This window comes from Oncorhynchus masou, chromosome 17 (genome assembly GCF_036934945.1).
Source record: "Oncorhynchus masou masou isolate Uvic2021 chromosome 17, UVic_Omas_1.1, whole genome shotgun sequence".
NCBI classification, from domain to species: Eukaryota; Metazoa; Chordata; class Actinopteri; order Salmoniformes; family Salmonidae; genus Oncorhynchus; species Oncorhynchus masou.
The window spans coordinates 19,887,138-19,914,406 of record NC_088228.1 but is presented as its reverse complement, the minus strand read 5'-3'; the positions used below and the strand labels follow the sequence as shown (position 1 = coordinate 19,914,406).

Below are 27,269 nucleotides of genomic sequence, written 5' to 3'. Positions count from 1 at the left end.
CAGGAAGAGAGGTGGACACCATCTCAACAGCTGTGTCTGTGGTGTTCCCTTATCTATTATTTCCTGTGGTTGCACCTGTGCATTCTGAACTGACCACCTGTGGTGTTGCACCTGTGCATTCTGAACTGACTACCTGTGGTGTTGCACCCAGTGCATTCTGAACTGACCACCTGTGGTGTTGCACCCAGTGCATTCTGAACTGACCACCTGTGGTGTTGCACCCAGTGCATTCTGAACTGACCACCTGTGGTGTTGCACCCTGTGCATTCTGAACTGACTACCTGTGGTGTTGCACCCAGTGCATTCTGAACTGACTACCTGTGGTGTTGCACCCAGTGCATTCTGAACTAACTACCTGTGGTGTTGCACCCAGTGCATTCTGAACTTACCACCTGTGGTGTTGCACCCAGTGCATTCTAAACCATAGAAATATAATCTAATTCTAGTCCTGTGTTTTCTAGTCCTGTGTTCTGAACCAATCGTTCAAAGAGGAGAAGTGAGGAGAAAAGAGTCAGTGCAATAGATTTTCCTTCTCCAATTGATCATCATCACTTTCGCTAATATTGTGCCATGAATGTCCACTTCCTTTTAGATTAAGAATATTTTAGCGTCTACAGGTGGCTTTGATTTGTGTGCTCTACTTTATAGCTGTATGGTATCTGAATGAAATGAAAATGGCTTACCGTTGACACAGATCTCGTATGGTGTGCACAACTCCTTCTCAAACAGACAACCTGTTGGAAAAGAGGAGAGAACAATTTGTACTTTAAATATAATTTATAATATCATAATATTAAGACCCATCAACAATAGCCTACTGTACATACATGCATTGTACATCTCAGCTTTTTATAGATTCAGCTATTCTATAGGCTATAGCTGAATCTATAAAAAAAAGAGCAGTGATATACAACATAATGTCCCACTTCCTGCGTGGGTGAGGCGTCATGGATTACAATGTCATGCAGCACTGCGTTTCACAGCTACAGCAGATAAACAGCACAGCCACAGGGCCATTATTCTAAGTTAACATTTAGGCCAATCGTAAAACACAGCCTGTTTCCCAAATGGCACCCTATTCCCTACATAGTGCACAATGATTGACCAGAACCATATGGGCCCTGGTCCAAAAAGTAGTGCACTAAATAGGGAATAGGGTTCCATTTGGGACACAGAGACACCGTGATCCAGGGTGATCCATCAACACAGAGGAGCAGGCTGCTGGGGGATGCTGTTTCTGTATCCATCTCACTAGGTGCTCCGGCAGCGGCAACGGGTCGTAACTGAAATTTCTGCTTAACAGGGATCTGACAGAACACACTGCCCTTAGGGCATTTAATACACATCTTTGTACCATATATACAGCTAGAGGAGGGTAGAGGGAGAGAGGAGATGAGAAGTGGAGAAGAGAGAAGGGGGAGAGGAGATGAGAAGTGGAGAAGAGAGAAGGGGGATATGAGAGGAGGGGAGAGGAGGACAGCCAGGAGAAGAGCAGGCCTAACAGGGCACAAAGTTCTCTCTCCATTTGACAACCCCTTACCCTCACTAAGAGGACACGATTTATAACCCTGTCCATATATCCAATTGAACTGCAGTATCAAATCGGTCTCAGGCCGGGGCCACAGCAGCTATACGGAGTGGGATGTGGGCGGCTGCATGGATCCACCTTCCTCAAGTTTATAGAAATAATTATTTTGTTATCTCTAGGTTTTAAGTGATTCCTTTTCTTCCTAGTGGTTCCTAAACACATGTTTTCATCATCATAAGGGATTTAGGAAGATACACTGTTTATTGCTGTCGGGAGCTGCTGACCCAAATGACACCCTATTCCCTATGTAGTGCACTACTTTTGAACAGACCCCTATGATAATAGGCTGCCATTTGGGAGCCAAGCCTAGGATACTATGCTATATAAAGCAGTCTTGTCACAGCATGTGGTCCTCGGATGGGGGCTGAGGAAAGGGTCAGGGCCTGGGTTTACAGTACACACAGCCAGCCCACCCACCATCCCCTAGAGTGTTTTTCGGGGTGTTTTGGGCTCAATATGTCACATTGCTGTCATACCACAGCAGCAACACTGGTGACACACTCCATAGGACACCCCAGGCAGGGAGGCGTGGCCAATTAGCACTCTGACATGATGGAGAACGAAGACACGTGTGCTGTGCATCAAACATAAGTCACCACCTTCTGCAGTGGTTTCTACAGCCTTGGTGCTGATGTGACTGCATTACACATGCTAGCAATACTGACAAAAAATAGTATGTGTGTCTTTGAAATTGACCGTTTTTAACATATTGAAAAATAGCGTACTTTTGAAGTTGAGTTTGAAAGATTTTGGGTGTACTTGTATGATTAAGAAGGGACTCACGTACTCATTCTTAGTCAGACACAGACAGACAGACTCAAACTCCTTCCATCGTGGCCCTGCTACTGATGAAGGAGTCTGCTTTACTCTGCTTCTTCCTGTGTCTGGGAGTGAGCTGGTAGTGCGTAGGCAAAATAGAAACTTCTCAGAAGGCCACAGCACCAAAACCAAACATCAAGAGAAGAGTGTGCCTGGCATTCTGATCAACCTAATGAGCCTAGAGGTAACCTTGGGGGAAACTAAGCGATAGCTGAAGTTGAATGTGAGGCTGATAACATTTTTACTTAGAGTGGTGATATATGGCATTATGACTCTATATGCCATGCATATAAAGGCTTTATGACTGCTTTATGAATGCTACATATCAACACTAAGTAAAGTATTACCAAGATGTTATTTTTATAGGCACACACAAGTGAAGGATGAAGCTACTAAAAAAGGAATTCTGACAAATTAATCATTTAACAAAACTGTGGGTGGTTTTCCACATGGCTGTCTTTGATTGGCTCTTTACTTGCAAAGGAATAAAGTTTGTCCATCTGGAAAATTAGATCTCTGTGTAAAAGACAGATGAATGTCTCTATGTTTATTGGTATAAGGAGCATTAAAATCCCCATATACTGACAGTTGTCAAGCCTACTCCCGTTCCCGGCCTACTAACCATTGGTCTTGGCAACCCACATTACGCACACCTGGCAACCATCATTACACACACCTGGACTACATCATTACCTAGATTACTTCCCCTCTATTTAGCCCTTAGCAGCCTCAGTCTTCAGGCAGTATTGGTTTTCTTCCCGTCCAGTATGCCTCTCCTGTTTTGTTCATCTGCTTATTCTCATTATTAAACTCCCCTTTTGCACCTGCTACCTGACTCCTAGCGTATACGTTACAGCCATTGTTGCTCAAATGGCTGCCGCCTGTTGATTGACATTGTCGGACATATACACTGTGTCTATATATTCTGTGTCTGTGTTCCTTGACTGTCAACATTAGCTTAAATGATTATTGAAGACTGAAAGAGCGTAGCCACACCATGGCTACACCTACAGAACACACAGAGGCTAATCAAGAGATCAAATAATGTTACTGGATGCTGCTGAATATTTTACCAAACAAAGTTATATTACAAAAGCTGCCACAAGTCATACTGTTCACATTACTGTCATAACTGATAAAAACATCTATATTTCCACTGACTGTCAACCTTGATAAGACCCGTGTAGGGAGTGACCAGGGAGAGCGTCAGGGGGTAAAGTGTGCCCTTAAGGAAAGACCACATGAATTTCACGAAACACAGGATCCTATGTGAAGTTAATGTGATAACATGTGACAAAATGTAAAATAACATGTGATAACATGAAACTTCAAATGTTAAAATATGTGAACACGTGAAGTTTCACGTGAAATGTCATGTTATTTTCCACGTGAAATGATGTGATTCTCCACGTGTGTTTTTTCTGTAAGGGGGAGCTGTAATCATTGTGGTATCTGCTCTGCGGTACGCCCCTGTCCACTATATCTGCAGTTGCGATTCAAGGCAGATCAAACAAAGACAACAGTAACGCCCTCCCCCCCCCCCTCCATCATATTTGTCACTTGACATTTAGTTGGCGTCATTGCATTCATGTCCACCCCTTATTGTAAAGAGTAGTATTAATAGGAGCCATCCTTTTCCCTGAGGTGTGCCCTTGTGTCCAACCCATGTCAGTTCCTGTTACATTTTCTCTTGTTTTTAACCCAGCCCTATTTTGGCTCTGAACAAACAAGAGTCCACGTCCACTTCCCAAATGGCACTGTATTCCCTCAAAATAGAGTGCCATTTGGGACGCAGTCCATACGTTTAAAGTTATTATCTTTGTGGAAATTGAGTCACACACTCCAAATATCTTAACCCATCGGCCTGACTAGAAATACTTAGAATAAAGGGAAACCAAAGCAAATATTGCAATCATTAGCTCACCAAGGCCTCGGAAGAGGTCTTCCCATGCATGCCTGTGCACCCGTGTCCATAGAAACTGGTATTAACATCTTTAGTTCGTGCTGATTGTTCAGTTGCATATGGCACGACTGACGACTATTGAGGCTGACATCACCTGGCTGCAGTGTATACAGGGAAACTACATGGAAAGGAAGATATACCCTGACATGACCCCGTCACAGCATGTCAACAGACTGTCCTCATGAAATACCAAAGCTGCAGAACAGTCTGAGCAACATGAAAACGCCCTTACCTATTAGGACAGGCCTTTTACCGATTCCTGAGGTAGTGCTATATATGGAGCCAATTTAATGCCAATAATATTGAGTTGAAATGCTTAATATCCATAAACCAAACAACTATAAACTGAACGCAAAAGGGAATAAAAGCTTTGGCTGAGACTTCAGAGGATTGAGAAAAGCTTTGTGTATCGTGTCCATCCTCCAGTCTGGTGAACCAATGCTGGAGCTTTGGATCAGGCAGTCAGTCTCAGGATGTGAGAGGAGGAGATGAGAGCAGGAGGGTGTTACAGGGGGCAGTTAGTCAGGCACCATGAACACACAGAGATTACTATCAATTTAAGGAGCTTTGTGTGAGCACACCTCCTGATTGAAACTTTGATTTTCCACGGTAGTTCTGTCAAGGTCCACAAACAATGGAGCAAATTTCAGGACTGCTATTCCAAACCACTATCTGTGCACCCCTCTAAATTGACCAATTGAAAGTTGATTTTTTTGTCACCTTCCAGTTTAACCCTGTACTCAGACAAGTTACATCTCTGTAGGCTGTTGGTTCCCAGTCACTATGGCTACAGTGGGGATGATAATGCCCTCTCTTCTTTCTCGCTGCTGTCATTGGGGAATTGATCCAAGTATGCTTTCAACTTAAGCCACCAATCCAGGAAGAAACTCATTACTTAAAGAAGCAACACAACAACATAGGTTTAGTTTAACAGTAGGCCTCTTCATCTGATTGTAAATCAGCAATCGCACATAAGTGACACTACAGCTAATTAAGAAATGCTTTTGATCAACTGACGCAAGAAGTGAAAGTGACTCAGCCAGTGGAGCACAGGCATCCAAAAATAAACACAGGAGCTTTTAAATCAGTGTATTATTGTTCTCCTCTGAGTGTGCTGGCAGACCGACCACTCCATTAACTGCAACCAAAAATAACATTTTGAACATTATGGGGCTCTTTCACTGACCCTAAAACCGAGACTAAAAGGCAGACTCAATGGAGATTATCTATGAAAGGGGTTTTTAGGCCAAGACTAGACTTAATCTGTGTCTTGGGAAATGGCCCTACATCCCATGCAATAAAACCACTGGGAAGTGATACAGGCAAGGCAGTGTATTGTACAATAGGGTTCATAATAGAGTAAATGCTATGGAGGGTAGAACAGCTAGAGTGAGCTGGTGATACAAAGGCTGCTCTTGTATCTGTGCAGTAACACTGTAATTATTAGGCTACATGGCTATAAGGCTACAACATGTTTATACAATATTAATATGGTAATAATAGTGTTATTACACAGGTGTAATCGGATGCATAATGTTAAGTGTTGCAGATTAGTCCATGGCATTGTGTATATATTTATTAACAACTTTTCTAACACCGTATGCTATTACTGTACTTGCTCTTTATAATATAGTATTTAGAACAATTCCCTGAATTATTGTGTGTCAAACTGAAATTTAAATAAAGGGAAATCACTGTTTGATATGACACGGTTTGATATGAAAAATATGGTTTCTAAGGACTGAGTATTGCATTACATAGGCTACTATTCTGTATAGGCTATGTAAGGAAAAAATAAAGCATTTAAACTATATAACAAATGGTCCACCCATAGCCTAACACGAAAAGGAGGAGGCGTTTTAAAATCGGATTTCTTTACATCTCTCTTCTTAAAATGAGTCTCTTTTTAATCATAGATATGGCTACAAACTAATGGGTTTTGGAAGGTTTGGACCCTAATAATGTGTTGGTTTTCCTCCCAATGAGCATAGCTACCCAAATGGTCGACATAGCAGGCATGTGGCCTCGGGTACTACCACAGCTTTTCCCTCATTGACTCTCACCATCTTCGTGATAGAAAGACATTAGACAGCAAACGCACCACGGTGGCCTAACGTGATTCTCTGCTATTTCTCCCTGCAAAATAGCTATGTTGTATCCTAAATAATGGCATTCATTCCATTAGAAAATAGTCATCGTTAAAAGAAGCAAACACTTGACATCGATATATTGATAGGTGCGTTTTAGCTTGAACATGTTAAAGACGTACATGCAAACAACATGTCTAAACAATAATATAGGCCTACACCATAGCCTATTTCGTGCACATGTTTCTATATTACAGCGACAACACCCCCCCCCCCCTATTATAGATATAGCTGTTAGCCTATCTCTTAAACAAGACCTGCAGTCGTACCGTAGGCTGTTCCGCGCCTTTCCCAGCTGTCTAATGACCAATAAAATATTGACAGACCCAAAATAACCGTATGTGCGTCTCCTGGCAGCTGATGCAGTTTAGGATCATTATGATCTTTCAGATAAATAAATGTAGGCTACTCACCGAATTTCCTGTCTGCAGAGGCTAAAAAATAGGGTTGGGGAGCAAGGAGGACGAGAATAATGTAAATCGAATCCATGTTTCTCATTCTTGATCCATGACACACATGCGGTAGTTAACAATCCATGTCTATGGTTTCGTTTTGTTTTATGAAAGGAGAGACAGAGTCAGGGAGAGAGATGGAGGTTGGAAGGTATGGGGAGGATGCAGGACGATTCAGCCAGCTCCATTGGTCTCGGCTCCTGCAGTAAGTCTCACTACGATGATCAGCACTATGAACAGACAAGCGTTGGCCCCTCCTAGCTGACGCCAAGCAGAAGCGCACCTGCGCGTACACCATAGCACAGCCTCCCTAAATGTCTTTAACCAATTCTAAGGTGCACATGTCAATAGAAGATGTCCACTGATAATAAAAATAGTGATATTATGATTGTAGTGTGGTACTGTACTAAGTAAACTAGACTGTTTCACTTTGTGAAAATGTTCCTGAAAAGTAATTGAACAGCCGAATGAATATGTACCAATTGCCAATATGCGCCATCTGTTATAATGTAGGACAGGGCTATTCAATGTCGGTCCGGAAGGGCAGAAACAGTTCTGGTTTTCATCCTCTCCGTCTAATGCGGACTAATTCAGGCCTGCGACGCCAGGTGGCTGCAATTAACTACCAGGTAGAAAAAACACAAGTGTTTTGGCCCTCCAGGACCTGAATTTTAAAGGACCTGATGTACTGTAGAAGACCAAGGTCAAGTTAGTTTTATATAAGATATTCGGGAGATGTGTTTTCTCTCGTCGATAGCTATTGAATCAAGTATGCCATGACTACGAAGGTGAATAGAACGTTACCTCGGTTAGAATACCTACTGTAGTCTTTGAAAAGAGAGAGCTGAGGAATGTGGGAATGGAGAACAGTCAGGTGGTTTGAGTTGACTGATATATCTATCTTCCTGAAATGAATGACCAGATAAAAGGTAAACAAAGGTAATACAAATGCGTCAATGGTTGACTCATCCAATCAGGGAGTCAGTCATCGTGAGCACACCATTTACAAATAACTATCCCCGAAATGTTTGCACATTACATATTTTTGAAGGCGCTTGTGACTTGTGTTCACATCGTATCGGACATTTGGAAATATATTACTTGCTTACTCATTGTAGAAAGAGTGCTACGTTTACACAGGACCACAACTCTGCATTTTGTTCCGCAATAATTGATCTTTGACTAATCACATATTTTCAAAGCAGCTCTTTCCAGTTAGAGAAAAACATATCAGAATTGGGTTGCCTGTCTAAACGCAGGACATGATAGCCGAGTTTCCCAATTGGGAAGTATCAGAATCCACCAATAGGAAGCCCTAAGCAAATAACTTACGTTAAAACTAACTTGGAGGTCCCGAGTTTCCGACGAGACATGAACACGGCATCGTTTGCAGTGAACAAGCTTGTGCATTATTGAAAGGGCCCACAAGATGGCATCAATACACCTACATTGATTTGATGAAAACAAGACGATTACGATTAATTGACTGAAAACAAGGCAAATAAATGAAAACAAGCATTAGTGCAAAATCAGCGAAATAAACGTTTGATAACAGTGGGACATTAGAATGAAGTCCATGGAGTCAAAGTAATATACAGCTTATTGCTGTGCATACAGCAAAAGCTCTTTATTTAAAAGACATAAGTAGAAATTCTCAAACATGGAAACCGTAACAGCTTCTTTATACTTTAAAATATCTTAATATTTGTGGATTTAAGGCACAAGATAAATAAAGTACATGGAGAAGGCGAACCAGTTCAGAACATGAGGACAGGAACTTGACTTCAGAGACCGTTTTCATTTGATGGCTTACACATACGTAGGCATCCAACTAGTTTAAAAAAGGACAGAGGTTTGAGAACACAAATCATAACTAATACAGTAGGTTACACGCCAATATGGTACAGTCTAAACATGGTACAATTTAAAATGTTTTCCATTAATATGCATCATTAATGTGGTAACCGGATACAATATGGTCATACCCACAACGTAAACCAAAACAATTCCTTAATTCTTATCATGTGTTTTTCTTTTGCAAGCGATTGCATTAAAGAGAAGCTTTGAATAAGATATGCATGCTGAAATGTGTTTCTAATACAAAAACAGAGTTAAGACTGGTATATTTATTGATCACAAACATGATACATATAGTTCAACCATACATAACTGATCTGTCCTGATTTCAGAGTTGGAAAATCAATTACCATAAGCCATAATGACTTGAAGAAGGCTGGAATATTCATTTGAGGTTAACTAGAGCAAGTTCTGTTATTATTACTGGTCCTAAACACTGTGCTTTGAAAGACTTTAAGTAAGGAAACAAATACTGTGCAAACATGCATACATATTTGGCTTATTTAAAACCCCATGTAGGCAATAAAATGAAACACTTGTGTCTTTGGTGGCCAAGTACTGTACTAGGTTCACTATTTAACTTAGAGGAGAGACTGTCAACTTGTAGCGCCATGCTCTGACAAAAGTTAATCTTTTTAGATTGTAGAGTTTATATGTAGTTTGTTTAATTATAAAAATGAAATGGTAATTTTGACTAAGCGAAACCTCCCTCAACTAACACTATAATAAACCTAATCTTTAGTCCTTATTGTCAATGTACATATATGTTGTACATTCCCCACATAAACCAAGGCGGTTATACCCGCGGTCACAGCCGTAGCAAGAAAATAGATATTTTGTTACGGTCCTCAATAATTTCCTCTTTAAATATGGAATAATTTTTTCATTCATTAACACCACATACTCCCTTTCTTACTATTGCACTGGAGAGTTTCTAAGTGGGCAGCGATAACGATGCAACTGATGTGTATAAATTAATATCAAAAGCTTTTTTTATATATATAATTGCGAGTCATGTAAATAATAATAACCGTAATTAAAAAAGGGAAAACAAATAGAAGATTTGCCCACGGGCTTAAAACAACTGTATGGAAAAGGCAGTTACATTTGTAAAAGATTTGGGCTGTAGGTTTCATGTTTCTCAGAGTAGGAGTGCTGATCTACGATCATGTCCCCCCTGTCTATGTAATCTTATTTATTATGGATTCATGTCCATATTATCTTATTTATTCTGATCTAAAAGGCATAACTGATCCTAAATCAGCACTACTCTGAGATGCTTGACACATGCGGACTCTAGTGGCAATGATACATGGTTGAAGACTTGGTTAGGTCCTCCTCTAACTCTCATGGTGTAGTCTATAGCTGCTGAAGAGGTTTTTTCAGACCGTCCTCACTCAACTCATACCTAGTGGCAAAGACAGACACATTGTTATAAAGCAGGAATAACAAACACACGTTTACATTAACTACGCTTAATTCTTTGTACCTCAAATGGTGTGATGAGAGCAAATAATGTCTCAATTTGTTTGAGAACAAGTAAACATGACTGTATTTTTCAGTTATTTTCACTAACCATTGTGTCCATCCTTTTGCGATATCTTCATAAGTCAGATCCACTAGAACCTGTCAGGGTGACATGATATGAAGGAGGAAGGGTGAAACATGGACAGGTAAATTAGAAAGAGTGATTGCAAAGTTTCCCTGTGAATCAGCAATAATGTGTAGTCACAGTTATGTCATCCAATAATGGACAAGGTATGCATGTATAGACAGTGCTGTTGTAAGAGAACAGGTCCAGTCTCACCTTTCCCAGCAGCCCTTTGTGTTTGGAGAAGATATTTCCTCCGTTCTTTACCGCCACGTCCAGAGTCCTCCTGTGTAGCTCCACGATCGACACACTGAACTCAAATCTGACAACACACACAAACACAATTACACAATGATTACCAGTACACCACCAGTAAATCCATTCATGTCCGATGGTAAGAGTAGTAAAGAGGAATGTCGAAACTTACATCTGGTCGTAGACAGGGTTCAGTGTCTTCTTGTGCGTGTGGGTTTTCCTCCTCCCAGACCGTCGCTTGTCAGGTAGAAGATAGAGCCGCACGTATGGATCTGACAAGTGATCTGTGAACGCAATCAGGTTTCTGTGGGGAGAGAGAGACATGAAAACACAGGAATAGAGCAGGACAGACCGATAACGTGGACTATCCAGGGATAGAATAGATCCATTCAGGGCGGCTACTGTAGCTCATCAGTCATCTCATTACATATGCCCTCCCGGAGTCTGAAGTGTAAATCAATGTCCTATTGCGAACTGAGTAGTTTGACACAATTAAGTTACCTGGATCATATCCTTTGAGTTAACAGAAAACAACTATCAAAATAAAAAAAGAAGCTTGTACTGTACATTTAAAATAGAGTGGATTAAGCTGATACAAATGACGCCTTGTCCAATACTTAGTGTATAGACTAACTACAGTCCTGTATGTGTCCCAAATGGCACCCTATTCCCTATAGAGTACACCACTTTTAACCAGAGCCCTATTTGCCCTGGTCAAAAGTAGTGCACTATAAAAGGGAATATGGTGCCATTTGGGACACATACAGGACTGTAGTTAGTCTATACACTAAGTATTGGACAAGGCGTCGTTTGTATCAGCTTAATCCACTCTATTTTAAATGTACAGTACAAGCTTCTTTTTTTATTTTGATAGTTGTTTTCTCTTGGATAGCCTAAATCTCCCATCATGTCACTTACCGACAGGCGTGCACCACCACGATGAGCTTGTTTCTCTGAGAGCTGTGTCTGACAGTCAACTGCACTTCACCCAGGGGGAAATTACTGGCTGAGCCACTGTGGACAGAGACACACATTAGTCTCTTTGTTCTGATCACATTAGGTCTGTAATACAATCTGCAAGTTAGTCAATAAATCTGTATTCTATGCTTTAATTATGTCACAATGTGTTGTGTATGTGCACAAGCCTGCGTGTATCAATGTGTTTTTGTGTGTGCTTGGTTTCATGCATGCTTACTTCTGCAGCTCTCTCAGCCTCTGCTGGAGCTCCTGTGTGGCGTAGGGGTTGGAGATGTCTGAGGCGATGCTGGGGGTTGACCCCCTGTGTGCCAGGTGTTTCTGAGAACCAGAGATGGCCAGGTTGGAGGTGCTCCTACCTGCGTCGGCCAGGCCGATGCCTACCGGTCCCCCTGAGTAGGGCTCGTCATCCCCCCCTCTCCTGTGGAGCTCCTGGGTGGAGGTGGCCACAGAGCTGGGGAGGTCCAAGACAGGGACAGGGTTGGGGGGTTCGGAGACTGACGGTTTCTTCATGGGGATGGGGTTACTAGTGCTAGCCTTACGAACCTGCACCGAGGACGTCTGGTCTGACGCTATCAGCTTCTCCAGACACAGAACCTGCACAAGTGGGACATAGAGGTTGGAGAGGGTTAAAAATAATCATACGAGACACATTGCTTGTCTTTATTGAAGAATGTGTAGTATATCGTTTTTTAATTTTTAAGCAAAAATGTAAAATAATTGCAGTCAGGTTAAACATTTAGCAGGGAGAGTACTAATGTGAATATGACTACGAACCAAATGGCAACCTATTCCCTGCATAGGCCTGGACAAAAGAAGCGCCCTATATAAGGAATAGGGTGCTAATTTGGGACATAGACAATATAAAAGAGCCCTATTCAGACCCTCATGGACCCTTACCCTCAGTGCAATCTTTATCTTGAGGGTGCAGCTGGGCCCAGAGTTCTTGAGAGGGAAGCGCTGGTGTAGTGTCATGTCCTCAGCCTCTAGGAGACGGACCAGGGGCAGGTTCAGAGTCCCCAGAGAACACTCATGTTTCTCATCCTTCACCTGAGGAGAGGAAATGGGACACACAATCACACAGCCACAGCACAAATTGCATCAAATTTCACAGCAAAACAATTAAATGAGGCAAACTTGAGGCAAAGATGTCTTAAAACAGTAAAATCATTGAGTGTGATTTAAAACAGCAGGCAAAATCAACTCCATCTCACATCATAGCCACAGAGTTTAAATCAGACACATTTACCATACTAAATAGCTGACATTTTGAGGTCCCTCAGGAGGGAAATCATGCTTATGTACCTCGACCTCCAGCTCTTGGCATTTGGGGTTGTGGATGAGGAAAGTAAACGCCTCTTCCCATACAGGCTCGTTGGTCTTATACCTCGTCTGGTTAGGGAAGGAGGATAATGTTAGAGACTGTATATCAGCAAGGACATATTCTATTCACATTGCACTGGAAATACCTCTATTTTATATGGTTAATGTAACGAGTGGTAGAAAATGTACCCAACTGTCATACTTGAGTAAAAGTAAAGATACCTTAAAATAAAATTACTCAAGAAAAAAAGTGACAGTCACCCAGTAAAATACTACTTGAGTAAAAGTCTAAAAGTATTTGGTTTTAAATATACTTATGTACTTTTGGGTGTCAGGGAAAATGTATGGAGTAAAAACTACATTTTCTTTAAAACTTCTTCAGGATCGGTGGGACCCCCACAGGGAAGTTGAGCTAACATATGTAATCGCATTAGCCTGAGGTTGTCAGTAACAATAACATTTTCCAGGACATAGACATATCTGATATTGGCAGAAAGCTTAAATTCTTGTTAATCTAACTGAACTGTCCAATTTACAGTAGCTATTACAGTGAAATAGTTCCATGCTATTGTTCGAGGAGAGTGCATAGTTATAAACTTAAAGTTATTAATAAACCAATTAGGCACATTTGGGCAGTATTGATACAACATTTTAACAGAAATGAAATGGTTCATTGGATCAGTCTAAAACTTTGCCCATACACTGCTGCCATCTAGTAGCCAAAATCTAAATTGAGCCTGGGCTGGAATAATACATAAGCCTTTCTCTTGCATTTCAAAGGTGGTAACCCAAAAAAAAAAATTTTTCTTTGTATTTTCTTTAACAGATCTAAGGTGTAATATTCTCCTTCATTCATTTCACATTTCCACAAACTTCAAAGTTTTTCCTTTCGAACATGCATATCCTTGCTTCAATGCCTGAGCGACAGGCAGTTAGATTTGGTTATGTCAATTTAGGAGAACATTTAAAAAAGGGGCAGGTCCTTCAGAGATTTTAAGAATGTAGTAAAAGTTGTCAAAAATATAAATAGTAAAGTACAGTACAGATACCTCCCCAAAATACTTTAGTACTTTAAAGTATTTTTACTGAAGTACTTTACAACTGAATGTAACATACAAATGTAGGATCGAAAAAATGTGTTATTTTGCTCGAGCTTACCTTACTCTCATAGGTTTTGTGGCCGACTGTGAATTGTACAAAGGGACTCGGGACACTGCTCACTTTCTTACCAGACTGTGAAACAAGAACAGGTTTCAAACACATAATAACCTCTAGCCCTGTGAGATGTTAACTTCATAGGTACTACTGTATCACCATAGCCTAGTATCAAGTTCAGTATTTAAATATCTAATCACTTAAAGATCGATTCCGCATTTGGGGAAACAGCGCCACTGTTCGCCCCCCCAACACCTTTGTTACAGTTTTTGTTTTATTGATGAAATGCAGAAGTGTGTCCAGCAGCATGGTATAACAAATTGCAGTACATATTCTGTTCTATCAGATGTGCAATGATGTCCGAGCTAAAAAAACTAACAATAGTTGTTCGTTGTTTGCAGTTTTTCTTTGGTGTTGTAATATCCCGAACTGACGTGGCAGTTTCACCAATTAAGAATTGTAGCTTAAATAATTTATTTCATTATGTAGAATGGGTACATTCTCAACAATACAATTCAAATGTATTTATAAGGAAGATGCTCTATATTTGTGAAATAAAGGTTATGTTCAAAGTGATTTATGTAAAACTAATCATGTAGATTGATCCCTCATTGGCTAAATATGGCAGCATAAAGACTTGAGATCAGGAAGTATTGAAGTTACATAAATGTATATAGAAGAACTCCATAACACCAGGAAATAGAGTTGAAATTGTAAGAGAGGAAATGCTTACATAAAGATATATTTTCTTGGTGCATTAATCATCTCATACAACACATTTTTTTTATATACATCAGAATATTAGAATATAGTGCATGGGATGCAGTTTTAGTCCACAAACACAATTAGTAGAGTTTAATAATTAATTTCACAAAACAAGGAACTCAAATGAACTTGCAAGGCATTTTTAATGCTCCAGCAGCGCTCCTGTAGAAATACATGGGTGGGGAACAACTTGAAAGCAATATTACTCACTGGGATCGAATCAATCGATACAGTTGATGCCAAATGGTAAACTGAATTGCTTTTCACTAAATCCACTTCCTAATAGAAAAAGCACAGTACTACACGTGCTTCCCGTACTACAGTGGATCTCTAGTCACAGGGGAAACAGCAGTGTGTTTCTAGGCCCTGTTCAAATACCTGAAATTCATCCTTAATCACTGATCTAGAAGTGAGTGCACAGATAAAAACACAGCTTCCACCCCATTGCTTTCACCAGTCTTACTGTATTACAGGAAGGGTGTTTTTTTTAAGTATTTAACAGGGCCTTTATTCTTCCTCTGTCTGTCTGTCTGGATGGCTCTGCATGCTCGGTTGTTACATTACCTTGATGGCCTTACTGACTGAGGCCTTCTTCAAACCGTCATGGTTGAATTCTAAAGGATTGCGCTTTTTCCCCCAGGGCAGGAGAGAATGAACACACCAGGTTGGTTATTAGGAGAGAGCATGCAAGGAGGAGGAGGAGCAGGAGGAAGAAGAGGAGGAGGTTAAATCATGATTGGAGCGACGATGAAGACCACACACCAGACGACCCCAAAACCAGGATGCCAGGGTAACAGGTAGAGACAGAGACAAAAACAACATGATGAGCACAAGGTTAATAAATCATGAAGTATATTGACAACGACATACCCAGGAAAAACCCAATGGGAGATAAAGAGGAGCATTCATTATGGAGAAAACAGAAGGACCATTCCAACCCTGACAAGGCTGTCCAGTAACAGGAGTGAGATGGCGTATGTGAATAGAGAGTAATAATTGGGGGTAAGGTTGCAAAATTCTAGTAACTTTCCCAAAATTCGTAATTTTTCTAAAAATCCCAGTTGGAGGATTCCAAGGATTGGACAGAATCTGGGAATCCTCCAACCATAAATGGGGATATTTACATTTGTACTTTTTATCTATGAGATTCTAGATACATTATCATCTCTTTATGGGTAAATGGAATGGAGTCATTCTCTTGATGAGTACTTTCGTACAACACAGACAACATCATTTCTATCAACAAATACATCTACAGTTCATCCACAGAGCGAAGCATTTCATTTAGAACGTAGCATATCCTTGCATTCTGTATCACATTAGTTATTCATTATCTGTTGTTAAAAATGATATTTTTGTTGTCAGCTACACATCTCTGGAGAATTGTTAACATGTCTTGACAGGTCATGTCACTGACTCCTTCCCAAATGGCAAACTAATCCCTATATAAAGAAAAGGGTGCCATTTGGGATGTAGACCATGCCTTGACAAGTCATGCCATTGCTTTTGGACTGAGTAGTGTGGGAGGCATGTGTAACAGGAGACTGGCATCGGGAGATGCTTTGAGATGACTGGTTATGTCTGGAGTTTGAGACAAGGCGGTGCAGGGTCAGTGTCCTGAGGACGCCCGTGTTACAGGTAAGAGAGCATTTGTTGCTGGGGCAACAACCCACTAACGGGCGGGTAATGGCTGGGTGAGCGGGATGGAGGGAAAGCAATCTACAGACAAGCCTCCTAACATGCCTCTGGCTCTTTTGCACCGATATCTTTCTCAAGTCCTGGCTTCATAGTTATGACTGACAGCCTCACTGTATGTTTTATGCAAAATATTAAGAACTTATACGTGCATAAGTCATTCATACGACAGTCAACATGCTTATTGGAATTTCTTTCTCATTTCAATCGTCATAATTACAAACAAAAATCACACTGTGAAAAAAAAACTAGGATGCAAAATACCAGAGGACTCACAAATAAGGTCCTATAGAGAGAGGCTGTATTCTCACAAAAGACTAGGCCCGAAGCTCTCCTCTCTTTTAAGTAGCCAGAACCCAAGTTCCCCTCGAACACACTCTTCAGAGGAGGGGGGAAACGGAGAGAAGAAAGCAAAGAGGAAGAGGCTGAAAAGAAGACATGTGAAGCAGGGTTTGCCTATGCTATGCATTTATGATCTCACAGGTATTATAGAACAGTATATCAACTTCAGCTACAATAATGTAGCCCTTTGGCAGACTATTAGTGTGAGTGGCCAGTTGAGACGGAGGGAAGAGAGGTAGAGAATAAAAATGTACATGATCCCGAGGATAAATATTAACATTAGCATGAGGATCAATAACATGAAACGAGGATAAAGATTAACATTATCATGAGGAGATGAGAGTGGGAAGGGAAAGAGTTCAAGCAGGAGAACCATCAGAAGAAGAGGAGAAAGAGGAGGCAGGTGAGAGAAGCTGGGGTGAACTGGGAGGCTCATACTGTCTAATGACTGGTAGACTGGCACAATAATACCTTGTTTTATGGCCTTTGAGGAAACTTGACATTACCATCTCCTAACTATTAAAGAAGCTGTGCTGAGTTAATGCAATGTAGTGCGTTTTCCCATCCAAGTTATAGTTGAAAATGGGGCCAATGATTGATGTTTAAGCTCTGCTACTGTACACATAGGCCCCAGCAGAACGGATGATCAATCTTAAGGATATAGTAGCTGTTGTGGTTCTTCCTATTCTTATTGAGTTTACCACAGGTAAAGTGACTTACTGGAAGGTTCCTTGCTGAGTCCAGGTAGACCACCAGAAGGGCAGACGACAGGCCATCGTTAGCCTGGCCTTTATCAGCCTTAATACTGGTCAGCACCTAGCAGAGAGAGAACGGAAGAGGACCAGACCAAAATCAATAGTTACAGTTTGTCACTCAATTCAAACTGTATTTGTCCCCTTAGGACAATGGTATTAGGGTTATAACGGTGCTTCAAACAGGCACAGAGGCAGTAAATAGGAGACAAAGAATGAATGCTGCGCTTTAGCCAATACTGTAGGAGGTGCAATTTGTACTGTTGGTCAAACATAGAATGATGTGAGTTATCTATTCTTGGCTTCAGAGCTGATATAATGGACTGCAGAAATGCAGTTTGTGTCCCAAATGGCACCCTATTCCCTATTTAGTGCATTACTTTTGACCGGAATAGGGTACCATTTGGGCCACACCCACAGCATCAGGTGTTACAGGGATCTGTGAGTGTACTAAAGGAACATATGTTAAATAAGCACCACAGCACTAGTTCAAACAGGGTGAGCACTCCCTCTTGGATTCCCCAACCTATCCCTCTAATCTGCATGTTTCATTTACTCACTCTCACGTGGATGTAGAAGGGGAATATGTAGACCCATTAATGTTAACATAGAAAGACTATATAGTGCACTACTTTTGACCTGATGAAAAGTATTGCACTACATGGGCAATAGGGTGCCATTGTGGATGCAGAGTTGATAAAGGTGTACCTGATCCAGCTTTTCAGGAGTGGGGAGCAGAGACAGCCACTCTAGTTTTAAATGCAGCTTTCCGGTGTTCACCTCCTCCATGACAAACCACTGGAATGGAACACATTGTGCTGGGTGATCACATATACAGTCTTAACAATTGAGTGTTTTTATTAAGAACGAAATAAGTCAGAAAATAGATCAACTTTACCTCATCAACTTTCTGTTCCTTCTGAAGTTCAGCCACATCTATCAGTAAACTGCAAGGGAAATATACAAATGCTGTGAGTTCGTTGGAGAGAGGGGCTAACACATGATCGCTTTATGCGCTACAGCAGAAGTCACGCTTGATGTTCAAGTGATTTTGATGGCTGAGGAAGGACCCCAAAGGATTTGGATCTATCATTAACCTTCCTAGGAAATCATCCTGGTCTGTGTCCTCATCAAACAGCTCTATCTCCAGGTTCTGTGGTCCTGAGTGCTCATACACCAAAGCCTGAGGGTCACATTCAACACATACAGTATTTACAGACCTTTTGTGTGGCATACATGACAACATATTGGTAATGTACTGTAAGAATGTCTCTAATGTCAGACAACCCACCCACTCCAACATTGTAAGAGAGTCCCATTCAGTTTCTTCAACAAGACATTCTCTCTCATACTGCCGACATAAGAATCATCCTAAGAACACTTCTCAAACCTCCCTGTGGACACTTTAAAATGTTCTCTACCTCATAGACTTCGTTCCACTTGGGATTGATGTTCTCCTTGACCACCTTGCTCTGGAACAGCTGGTTGCCGATGTGAAGGACACCGTACGGGTCTGACTTGCCCTTGATCAGACCCCCCAGGAACTTATCCTTCCCTAACAGGTCCTGGGCCTCCAGGAAGTGAATCCTCAGGACACCCTAGAGGAGAGAGAGAAAGACAAAACACGAAGTTCATACATACTGTATATCATAGTGATTTCATGTATTACATTTACATTGGAATTCAATAATGCCACAAAGGATGGGTTGCATTTGAACATAACAAAACAACAGTACTAAACACGTTGATTCATTTATCAGGCTTGGCTTCATATAGTGGAATATGTGTTTTGCTTTCGGTGGCGAGTGGGAATCCTCCCTACTTTAGGTATTGGGAAGCGCAGCTGAGCCAGCTGAGCCTCTCCCACCAGAGGAATGGTGATGCGGTTGGGCAGGACCAGGTAGCTGTAGATGATGTCTTGGATCAGGTTATCACACAAGCCACTAACAGGGGACACAGACAGGGATATAGGTTATAAGACACACAGTCCAGGGGACACTGATAGAAAACATCCATCTTCCATTCAGGCTGCTGCTACCTCCATCCTGTTTCAACCAACATTCTGCATCTCAAATGGCACTCTATTCCCTATATGGGTCATCCTACAGAAGTGGAGTAAATTGGGGGTTAACATTTTTTTATCACATTTGTATCCTATTTTTCCCAAACTTTCAGAACACATGTATACAATTGTATAAAATCGAGCACACAGCGATGCAATCTCCATAGAAACATTGGCAGTAGAATGGCCTTACTGAAGCACTCATTGACTTTCAACGTGGCACCATCATAGGATGCAACCTTTCGTCACATTCCTGCCCTGCTAGAGCTGCCCTGGTCAACAGTAAATTGAAGGCTGAAGCGCGTAGCGTGTAAAAAAACAACACATGTCCTCGGTTACAACACTCACTACAGAGTTCCAAACTGCCTCTGGAAGCAACATCCGCACAAGAACTGTTTGTCGGGAGCTTCATGAAAAGGGTTTCCATGGCCGAGCAGCCGCACACAAGCCTAAGATCACCATGCACAATGCCAAGCTTTGGCTGAAGTTGAGTAAAGCTCTCCGCCATTGGACTCTCGAGCAGTAGAAACACTTTCTCTGGAGTGATGAATCACGCTTCACCATCTGGCAGTATGATGGACGATGCACAGCGCCAATTGTAAAGTTTGGTGGAGAAGGAATAATGGTCTAGGGCTTGTCAAGGTTCGGGTTAGGCCCCTTAGTTCCAGTGAAGATAAATCTTAACACTACAGCATACAATGACATTCTAGACAATTATGTACTTCCAACTTTGTGGCAACAGTTTGGGGAAGACCCTTTCCTGTTTTAGCATGACAATGCCCCCGTGCACAAAGTGAGGTCCATACAGAAATGGTTTGTTGAGATCGGTGTGGAAGAACTTGACTGGCCTGCACAGAGCCCTGACCTCAACCTCACCAAACACCTTTGGATGAATTGGAACACCGACTGCGAGCCAGGCCTAATCACCCAACATCAGTGCCCGACCTCACTAATACTCGTGGCTGAATGGAAGCAAGTCCCCGCAGCAATGTTCTAGTGGAAAGCCTTCCCAGAAGAGCGGAGGCTGTTATAGAAGCAAAGGGGGACCAACTCCATATTAATGCCCATGATTTTGGAATGAGATGTTCGACAAGCAGGTGTCATGTCCACACACTTTTGGTCATGTAGTGTATGTCAGGTAGACATACAGTATATACTACTTACACACTTTGTATTACATATTTGAAATATTTATCCAAATTCCTTACCACCCCATAAACATTACTGAATAAAATTAAAAATTGCAATAAAAAAGGGAAAACCATGCACAGTAGTGATCATTTTGATAAACCTATTATAATACTAATTTTATGAATTTCATTTGGATACAAAAATTAACAAAAAATTGTAAAAACATGATTTTTAACCAGACTTTCCAAACCTTTAAATTTAATTGAGAGTTTTCTGTAAAATGTTCATTATTGATTGTATGAATCTGAAACTTGTTGATTGATTTAATAACTTATGCATTGTTGGATTGTGGGTGAAACGCTGAACATTGTTATACTCAGAAGTATAGGAACAGTTAGAAAAGAGACATGAGGGGTGCCATAATGAATCTGTGGAGGGGCTGAGAGCAGGGAACACGATCACACGAGGCAGTACTGAGAAGGGGAGAAACTGTTGAAGGATCATATCACTTAGCTCCCTGCTCAACAATAATGATGCAATGTTTCGAGATAAGTAGGAGACCACCCAAAGTGGGGTATGAATACCACCACAGGGGAAGCCATGTCTGTGTCTGAATTACAGCTGTATATCGGCCCTTTGGGAAGAATTAAACTTGGTTAAGCTTCTCTAGTGTCCGTGGGTTATTTACTCTGAAAATTAGAACCTAACAGCATCTAATTATTTATGATGTTATATGTTTAAATTATGACTTTAGCCCTGCTGGCTATGAATTTCAATACTCTACATTTTTTCCACTACCCACAGTGGTCCTCTGTAGCTCAGTAGGTAGAGCATGTCTCATGCAACATAAAATTGAAGATAGCCTCAATGGCGCTGCCCACACGGTCACAGAATCGTTAATAGCAGAGACACAAAGATGAGACCTCTAAATACATTATCTCTATTGTGTCAATTGTCTCGGTTGTGACCATTTTGATTTATTTTGGACTTTAAAATACTCCCCATAGCTAACATATGGCTGGCTCTCTTTCATTTGGACAGATGTACATACCAGCCAACATATTTTAGTCATAAAACCGTACTTGACATATTTCTTGATATATTAGATGTTCGGTACTAGTGACACTTCTTAAAAATACATTAAGATTGACCAATATGTTAACTAATTTTCTCAAATGTTTGCAGAAATGTGGCCATAGTGGAGAGGGGTGCAATCCCATCACCTAGTGATATTTGTAGGGTTGTAGCTTTAGCTCAGTAGTGACATCAAAAGTGGGGACAGTATTTTTCAGAGAAAGATGTTTATAAATTAATAATTAGATCAGTATCTTTCAAAGTAATAATATGACAACTCAAGATGTTCTACCGAAATAATATTTCCACATTTCTGACTACAAATTAGCTATAACTGGGCTAATAAGTAGCAAATAATATGAACAAATGTGCATACGTGGCTACATGCAGTTCTTGCTTTGATCTCAAAACAATCACGACTGCTCATGCTGTAAAACCATCCAGTTTTAAGTGAATGGCACAAATCCATATATGGCAATGGTTTATTTGCATATAGGCCTAATTACAGCTCTGATTGGTTATGGTGCACCAGTCTGTGTAGAGTAAGGGCCAGAGTGTGCCTTACTCAATGCAAAAGAATCCTACTCTGATGTGCTCTGCTTGGACAAAATCTCTCGCATAGCTAGTTTTGCACACTAAGTCTGCATAGTTTGTTTTGTTTCGGGACGTTGCATTGAAAGTGGCTAATATTGTGTTGATTCGATCACAATTCCCACAATAAAGGGAAACGTTGAAAGTGTTAACGGGGAAAACTCTAGAAAGTTGAGTGAAGTTCAATCTCGTGTTTCTCTGCGCTGGCTGATAATTCTCCTGCATGGCAGTCCCTGGGAGCTTGCGCACACACAGGGTAGCTTAGAGGGAAAATTGGATGGGTGGAAAGTGTTGGGGAGTTGGGGGGTGGAGCCCTATACAACTCTGACCTATCGGCAGGTGTAGAGGAGAGGGAGGGGTCACCGTCTATGCCCCAAATGACATCCTATCCCCTATAGTGCACTACTTTTGACCAGAACCCAATGGGGCCTGGTGAAAAGTAGTGCACTATATTAGAAATAGGGTGCCATTTGAAACAAGCCCTATGTGTCACTGTTTGACAGCAGAAGTCAAGGGCACTGTCACAGTCTGAAGTCCAGAGGCCCAACCTCCCTCCCTGCTCCCACCCCCACCTGACTCATACCATAGACCTGTGCCAAGAGACATTACACTACCATCTGCAGCTGGCACCATCTGTCTGTGAAGTTGAAACTAGACATGTGACAGTGGTGTGCACACACAGAAACTCCACTTCCTAATAGTCTATTTATGGGCTCAGTGTAGTATCCCACAACTTTCAATGGCTCCACTATTAATCCTTACAGGAAAATGGATATCCTGTATTTAAATTATGTATTTAAACTGGAGCCAAGACGAAGCTTATCGTAAACGAGGAATCAAAACAACAGTCAATGTTACGTTTCTCTAATACCCACTAGATGGCAGCATTGTAGTGAATGGAGAACTCCCTAAGTGGGTGTGTTACTCCCTCAGAGCTGGGTTTAATGGCGCAGCCGGGCCTCCCCCATCCCGTCCTCAAGATTCCTCTGAGGTTACGACATACTCTATCTTGTCTATAAAAGGAGGTTGTTTTTGGTGCTGGGGAAAAAAGTGTGGATGCGAAATATGTGGAGGCCAGCCCGCTCATTTCTGGGTTTGTTGCAGAAGGAATGTATTTATTGCTGGTGTTCAACTGCAATTGACTCAAATTATAATTAATAACACATGTTAGTGACTTTACATTTTGTCCTATTTCTTTACTTTTTGTCTGTAGGAAAAGATCAGCAAAGCTACAGTTCAACTTTCCAGACTTTATACCTCCAGAGCAGGTCTGTGTGTTGGGGGAGGAGGAGAGACCACTTCCATTCCAGTAATGAAAAAAGTGGTCCCAGAAAGGGGCGAAACACACACAGTTAGGGGTGAGCTGAGGTGCCTGCTGTTTGAGAGTGAGATGCAAATCATACCAGAGGAAATGTGAGCCTCCTACACAGAACCCTCTGTCTGTTCAGACACACACACACTCTCTCCTGGTAAGCTACAATTAAACTTTTCAGACTCAGAGCGTGTCTGTGTGTTGGAGGGGGGGGCGACAACTGTGTGTGTGTGTGTGTGTGTGTGTGTGTGTGTGTGTGTGAGAGAGAGAGACACAGAGAGAGACAGAGAGAGACAGAGAGAGACAGAGAGAGACAGAGAGAGACAGAGACACAGAGAGAGAGAGAGAGACAGAGAGACACAGAGAGAGAGAGACAGAGAGAGAGAGAGAGACAGAGAGAGACACAGAGAGAGAGAGAGAGAGACAGAGACAGAGAGACAGAGAGACAGAGACAGAGAGACAGAGAGACAGAGACAGGGACAGAGAGACAGAGAGACAGAGACAGGGACAGAGAGACAGAGAGACAGAGAGAGAGACAGAGAGACAGAGAGACAGAGAGAGAGAGAGAGAGAGAGAGAGACAGAGACAGAGAGACAGAGAGAGACAGAGAGAGAGAGACAGAGAGAGACAGAGAGAGACAGAGAGACAGAGAGAGAGACTGAGGCAAGGCCGGTTTCAGGTTGTTTCCTGCAAACCCATATAAAGAGGAAGGCTATATTTCACAGGAAGGAGTGTCATACAAAAACAAATACATCAGGCACCATACTTATTTGTTTAACTGTGGACCTCGATCAGGGACCTTAACTTACTATCAAACCACTGCCATATAGGCCTAAACATACAGGTAACTGACAAAATAAAGGAAACACTAACATGAAGTGTCTTAACAGAGCATTAGGCCACCACGTATCTCTTATTTAGTCAAGTGTTTCCTTTATTTTGGCAGTTACCTATATCACTGCATGGCTCTTCATTGAATTTAGTATATTCAATGGCCAAACATTCACTGTAGCATTTTAACACATATCCCATCCAAGCTTCAAAACACAACCACCTATTGAATCACATGTCAACTTCTCTGACCACTCCATCATCAACTTCTATAAATATCAACACTTAGATAAAATAAACTAGTTATAATCCCCATTCTAATCTATTAATTCAATCATTTCAATAGGGATTCCAGGGGCTTTTCAGGTGGAGGGCTAGCTCGGTTTAGATGACTATTTATAGTTTAAAGTTCATCATAAACAAAGGAAAATGGAGGGCCCACATCACTACAATGGAGATCCTGTCTGTGTGGTTCGGGAAAGAAAATGGGGGGATACCTAGTCAGTTGCACAACTGAATGCATTCAACTGAAATGTGTCTTCCACACTTAACCCAACCCTTCTGATTCAGAGAGGTACATGGGGCTGCGTTAATCAACATTCATGTCATCGGCGCCTGGGGAGCAGTTGTTGTTGGGGGTCAACTGCCTTGCTCAAGGGCAGAACGGCAGATTTTTACCTTGTTGGCTCTGGGATTCAATCCAACAACCTTCGCCGTGGCCCAACGCTCCTACCCGCTAGGCTACTGGCCGCCCAGTTAGTTGCTCATTTCCTTTTCTCATGTGACTTCTAACAGTATTTTTCAGGGAGACTACCCTTGACAACTGTATTTCCACTGTATTTCCATTGGTCCATTTAGCTGTGTTTCATTTGATCCCACTTTTGGGATAAGTGAGCATATCACATGTGGACAGTGACAGCATTTGACAGAACTTGAAGAGTGAGATGTTGAAACAAGCTATGGGGTCCAGTAGTATATCCATGTGATGGCTTCTTGTCCTCTAATTGCAGCCCTCCACCACATGGCTGCTTTGCATAGAGCTGTAAATGCATGACCTCACAGTGGTGTAGGACTACTTTTAACACTCAGCTACAGGGCCAGCTTCGCAAATGGCACCTTATTCCCTATGGGCCCTGGGCAAAAGTAGTGCACTATATAGGGAATAGGGTGTCATTTGGGATGCAAGCAGGGAGAGCTATGCTGACCTTTCTCCCTCCTTATCCCTCACAGACTGCAGCTCTGTCTGAGAAAGTGGACTGGCTGTTAGTCATTTATACCTGCCATGGTGTCATTACCGACACACAGTAAAATGCTACTATACTAACACGTACGCATGCCATACAAGCACAGGCATGCGCATATGGGTGCACTCCCTCCCTCCCTCCCTCCAGCCCTGAAAGCTGCCACCTGGCTCCCTCTCTCCACAAAAATGAGGCCTTCATATTAATGTTCCCTAGCGCCTGTCTGTTTGTGCTGCCTGGGTAGAGTCCAAAATAGCATCCTAATTCCCTATATAGTGTACACTTTTGACCAGGATCTGTCAACACTGGAGGGACAGAGCTGTTTAAGCCTGACAAAGACAGGAGCCATAAACAGCCTAGTAAACCTTCGCCTTTAGGCTCTCACTGACACAATGAACTTCATGATATAGATACCTTTCCCGTCTCTACCTCCTCCCTTCATCCCTGGTAATTGGTGATCAGATTAAAAAACTGTTGACTCTAATCTATTAGCCTATTTAGACTGATAACAAGGTGTGTCCAAAAATGGCAACATATTACCTACATAGTGCAATAGTTTTACCAGGACTCAGCTCTGGCCAAAAATAGTGCACACTCAGGAATAGGGTGCCATTTGGGATGCCCACAAGGATACAATACAGATATCCATTTACAATGAATGTGTACTGTAACAGTAAACAACACCCTCTGAGTAAACCAATACCAGAACTAACTTCCCTACAAGTATTCAGACTCCCTGACTTTTTCCACATTTTGTTGCGTTACAGTCTTATTCTCAAATGTATTAGTTTTTTTTAATCCTCAGCAATCTACACACAATACCACATAATAACAAAATGAAAAAAATAGATTTTTGCAAATGTGTTAAAAATAATAATAATTAAAACCTTATTTACATAAGTATTCAGACCCTTTGCTATGATACTCAAAATTGAGCTCAGGTGAATCCTGTTTCCATTGATCATCCTTGAGATGTTTCTACAAATTAATTGGAGTCCACCTGTGGTAAATTAAATTGATTGGACATGATTTGTAAAGGCACACAGCTGTCTACATAAGGTCCCACAGTTGACAGTGCATGTCAGAGCAAAAAGCAAGCCATGAGGTTGAAGGAATTCTCCGTGGAGCTCTGAGACAGGATTGTGTCGAGGCACATATCTGGAGAAGGGTACCAAACCATTTCTGCAGCATTGTAGGTCCCCAAAAACACAGTGGCCTCCATCATTTTTAAATGGAAGACGTTTGGAACCACCAAGACTGTCCGCCCAGCCAAACTGTGCAATCAGTGGAGAAGGGCATTGGTCAGGGAGGTGACCTATAACCCCATGGTCACTCTGACAGAGCTCCA

General features: G+C 41.6%; 2 protein-coding genes across 4 annotated transcripts in view; both read right to left on the bottom strand.

Annotated features, from left to right (window-relative positions):
* Positions 1-7,201, bottom strand: part of LOC135558658 (receptor-type tyrosine-protein phosphatase N2-like) — a 145,617-nt gene extending 138,416 nt beyond the window's left edge. Inside the window, exons 1-2 of the mRNA XM_064992657.1 lie at positions 6,931-7,201; positions 684-734 (exon numbers count right to left, since the gene is read on the bottom strand). Coding sequence (XP_064848729.1) covers positions 684-734; positions 6,931-7,015 — 136 coding nt within the window. The 5' untranslated portion in view covers positions 7,016-7,201. The remainder of the gene's footprint in view (positions 1-683; positions 735-6,930) is intronic.
* Positions 7,202-8,557: 1,356 nt separating this feature from the next.
* Positions 8,558-27,269, bottom strand: part of LOC135558656 (extended synaptotagmin-2-B-like) — a 46,322-nt gene continuing 27,610 nt past the window's right edge. For 2 of the 3 annotated variants that reach the window (XM_064992654.1, XM_064992656.1), the window contains exons 9-24: positions 19,502-19,622; positions 19,101-19,277; positions 18,777-18,862; positions 18,578-18,626; positions 18,388-18,477; positions 17,648-17,743; positions 15,455-15,517; positions 14,129-14,203; positions 12,953-13,039; positions 12,548-12,697; positions 11,868-12,244; positions 11,591-11,686; positions 10,845-10,976; positions 10,634-10,739; positions 10,403-10,452; positions 8,558-10,234 (exon numbers count right to left, since the gene is read on the bottom strand). In XM_064992654.1, coding sequence (XP_064848726.1) covers positions 10,186-10,234; positions 10,403-10,452; positions 10,634-10,739; positions 10,845-10,976; positions 11,591-11,686; positions 11,868-12,244; positions 12,548-12,697; positions 12,953-13,039; positions 14,129-14,203; positions 15,455-15,517; positions 17,648-17,743; positions 18,388-18,477; positions 18,578-18,626; positions 18,777-18,862; positions 19,101-19,277; positions 19,502-19,622 — 1,804 coding nt within the window. In that variant the 3' untranslated portion in view covers positions 8,558-10,185. The remainder of the gene's footprint in view (positions 10,235-10,402; positions 10,453-10,633; positions 10,740-10,844; positions 10,977-11,590; positions 11,687-11,867; positions 12,245-12,547; positions 12,698-12,952; positions 13,040-14,128; positions 14,204-15,454; positions 15,518-17,647; positions 17,744-18,387; positions 18,478-18,577; positions 18,627-18,776; positions 18,863-19,100; positions 19,278-19,501; positions 19,623-27,269) is intronic. The other variant, XM_064992655.1, reaches the window with a different exon arrangement.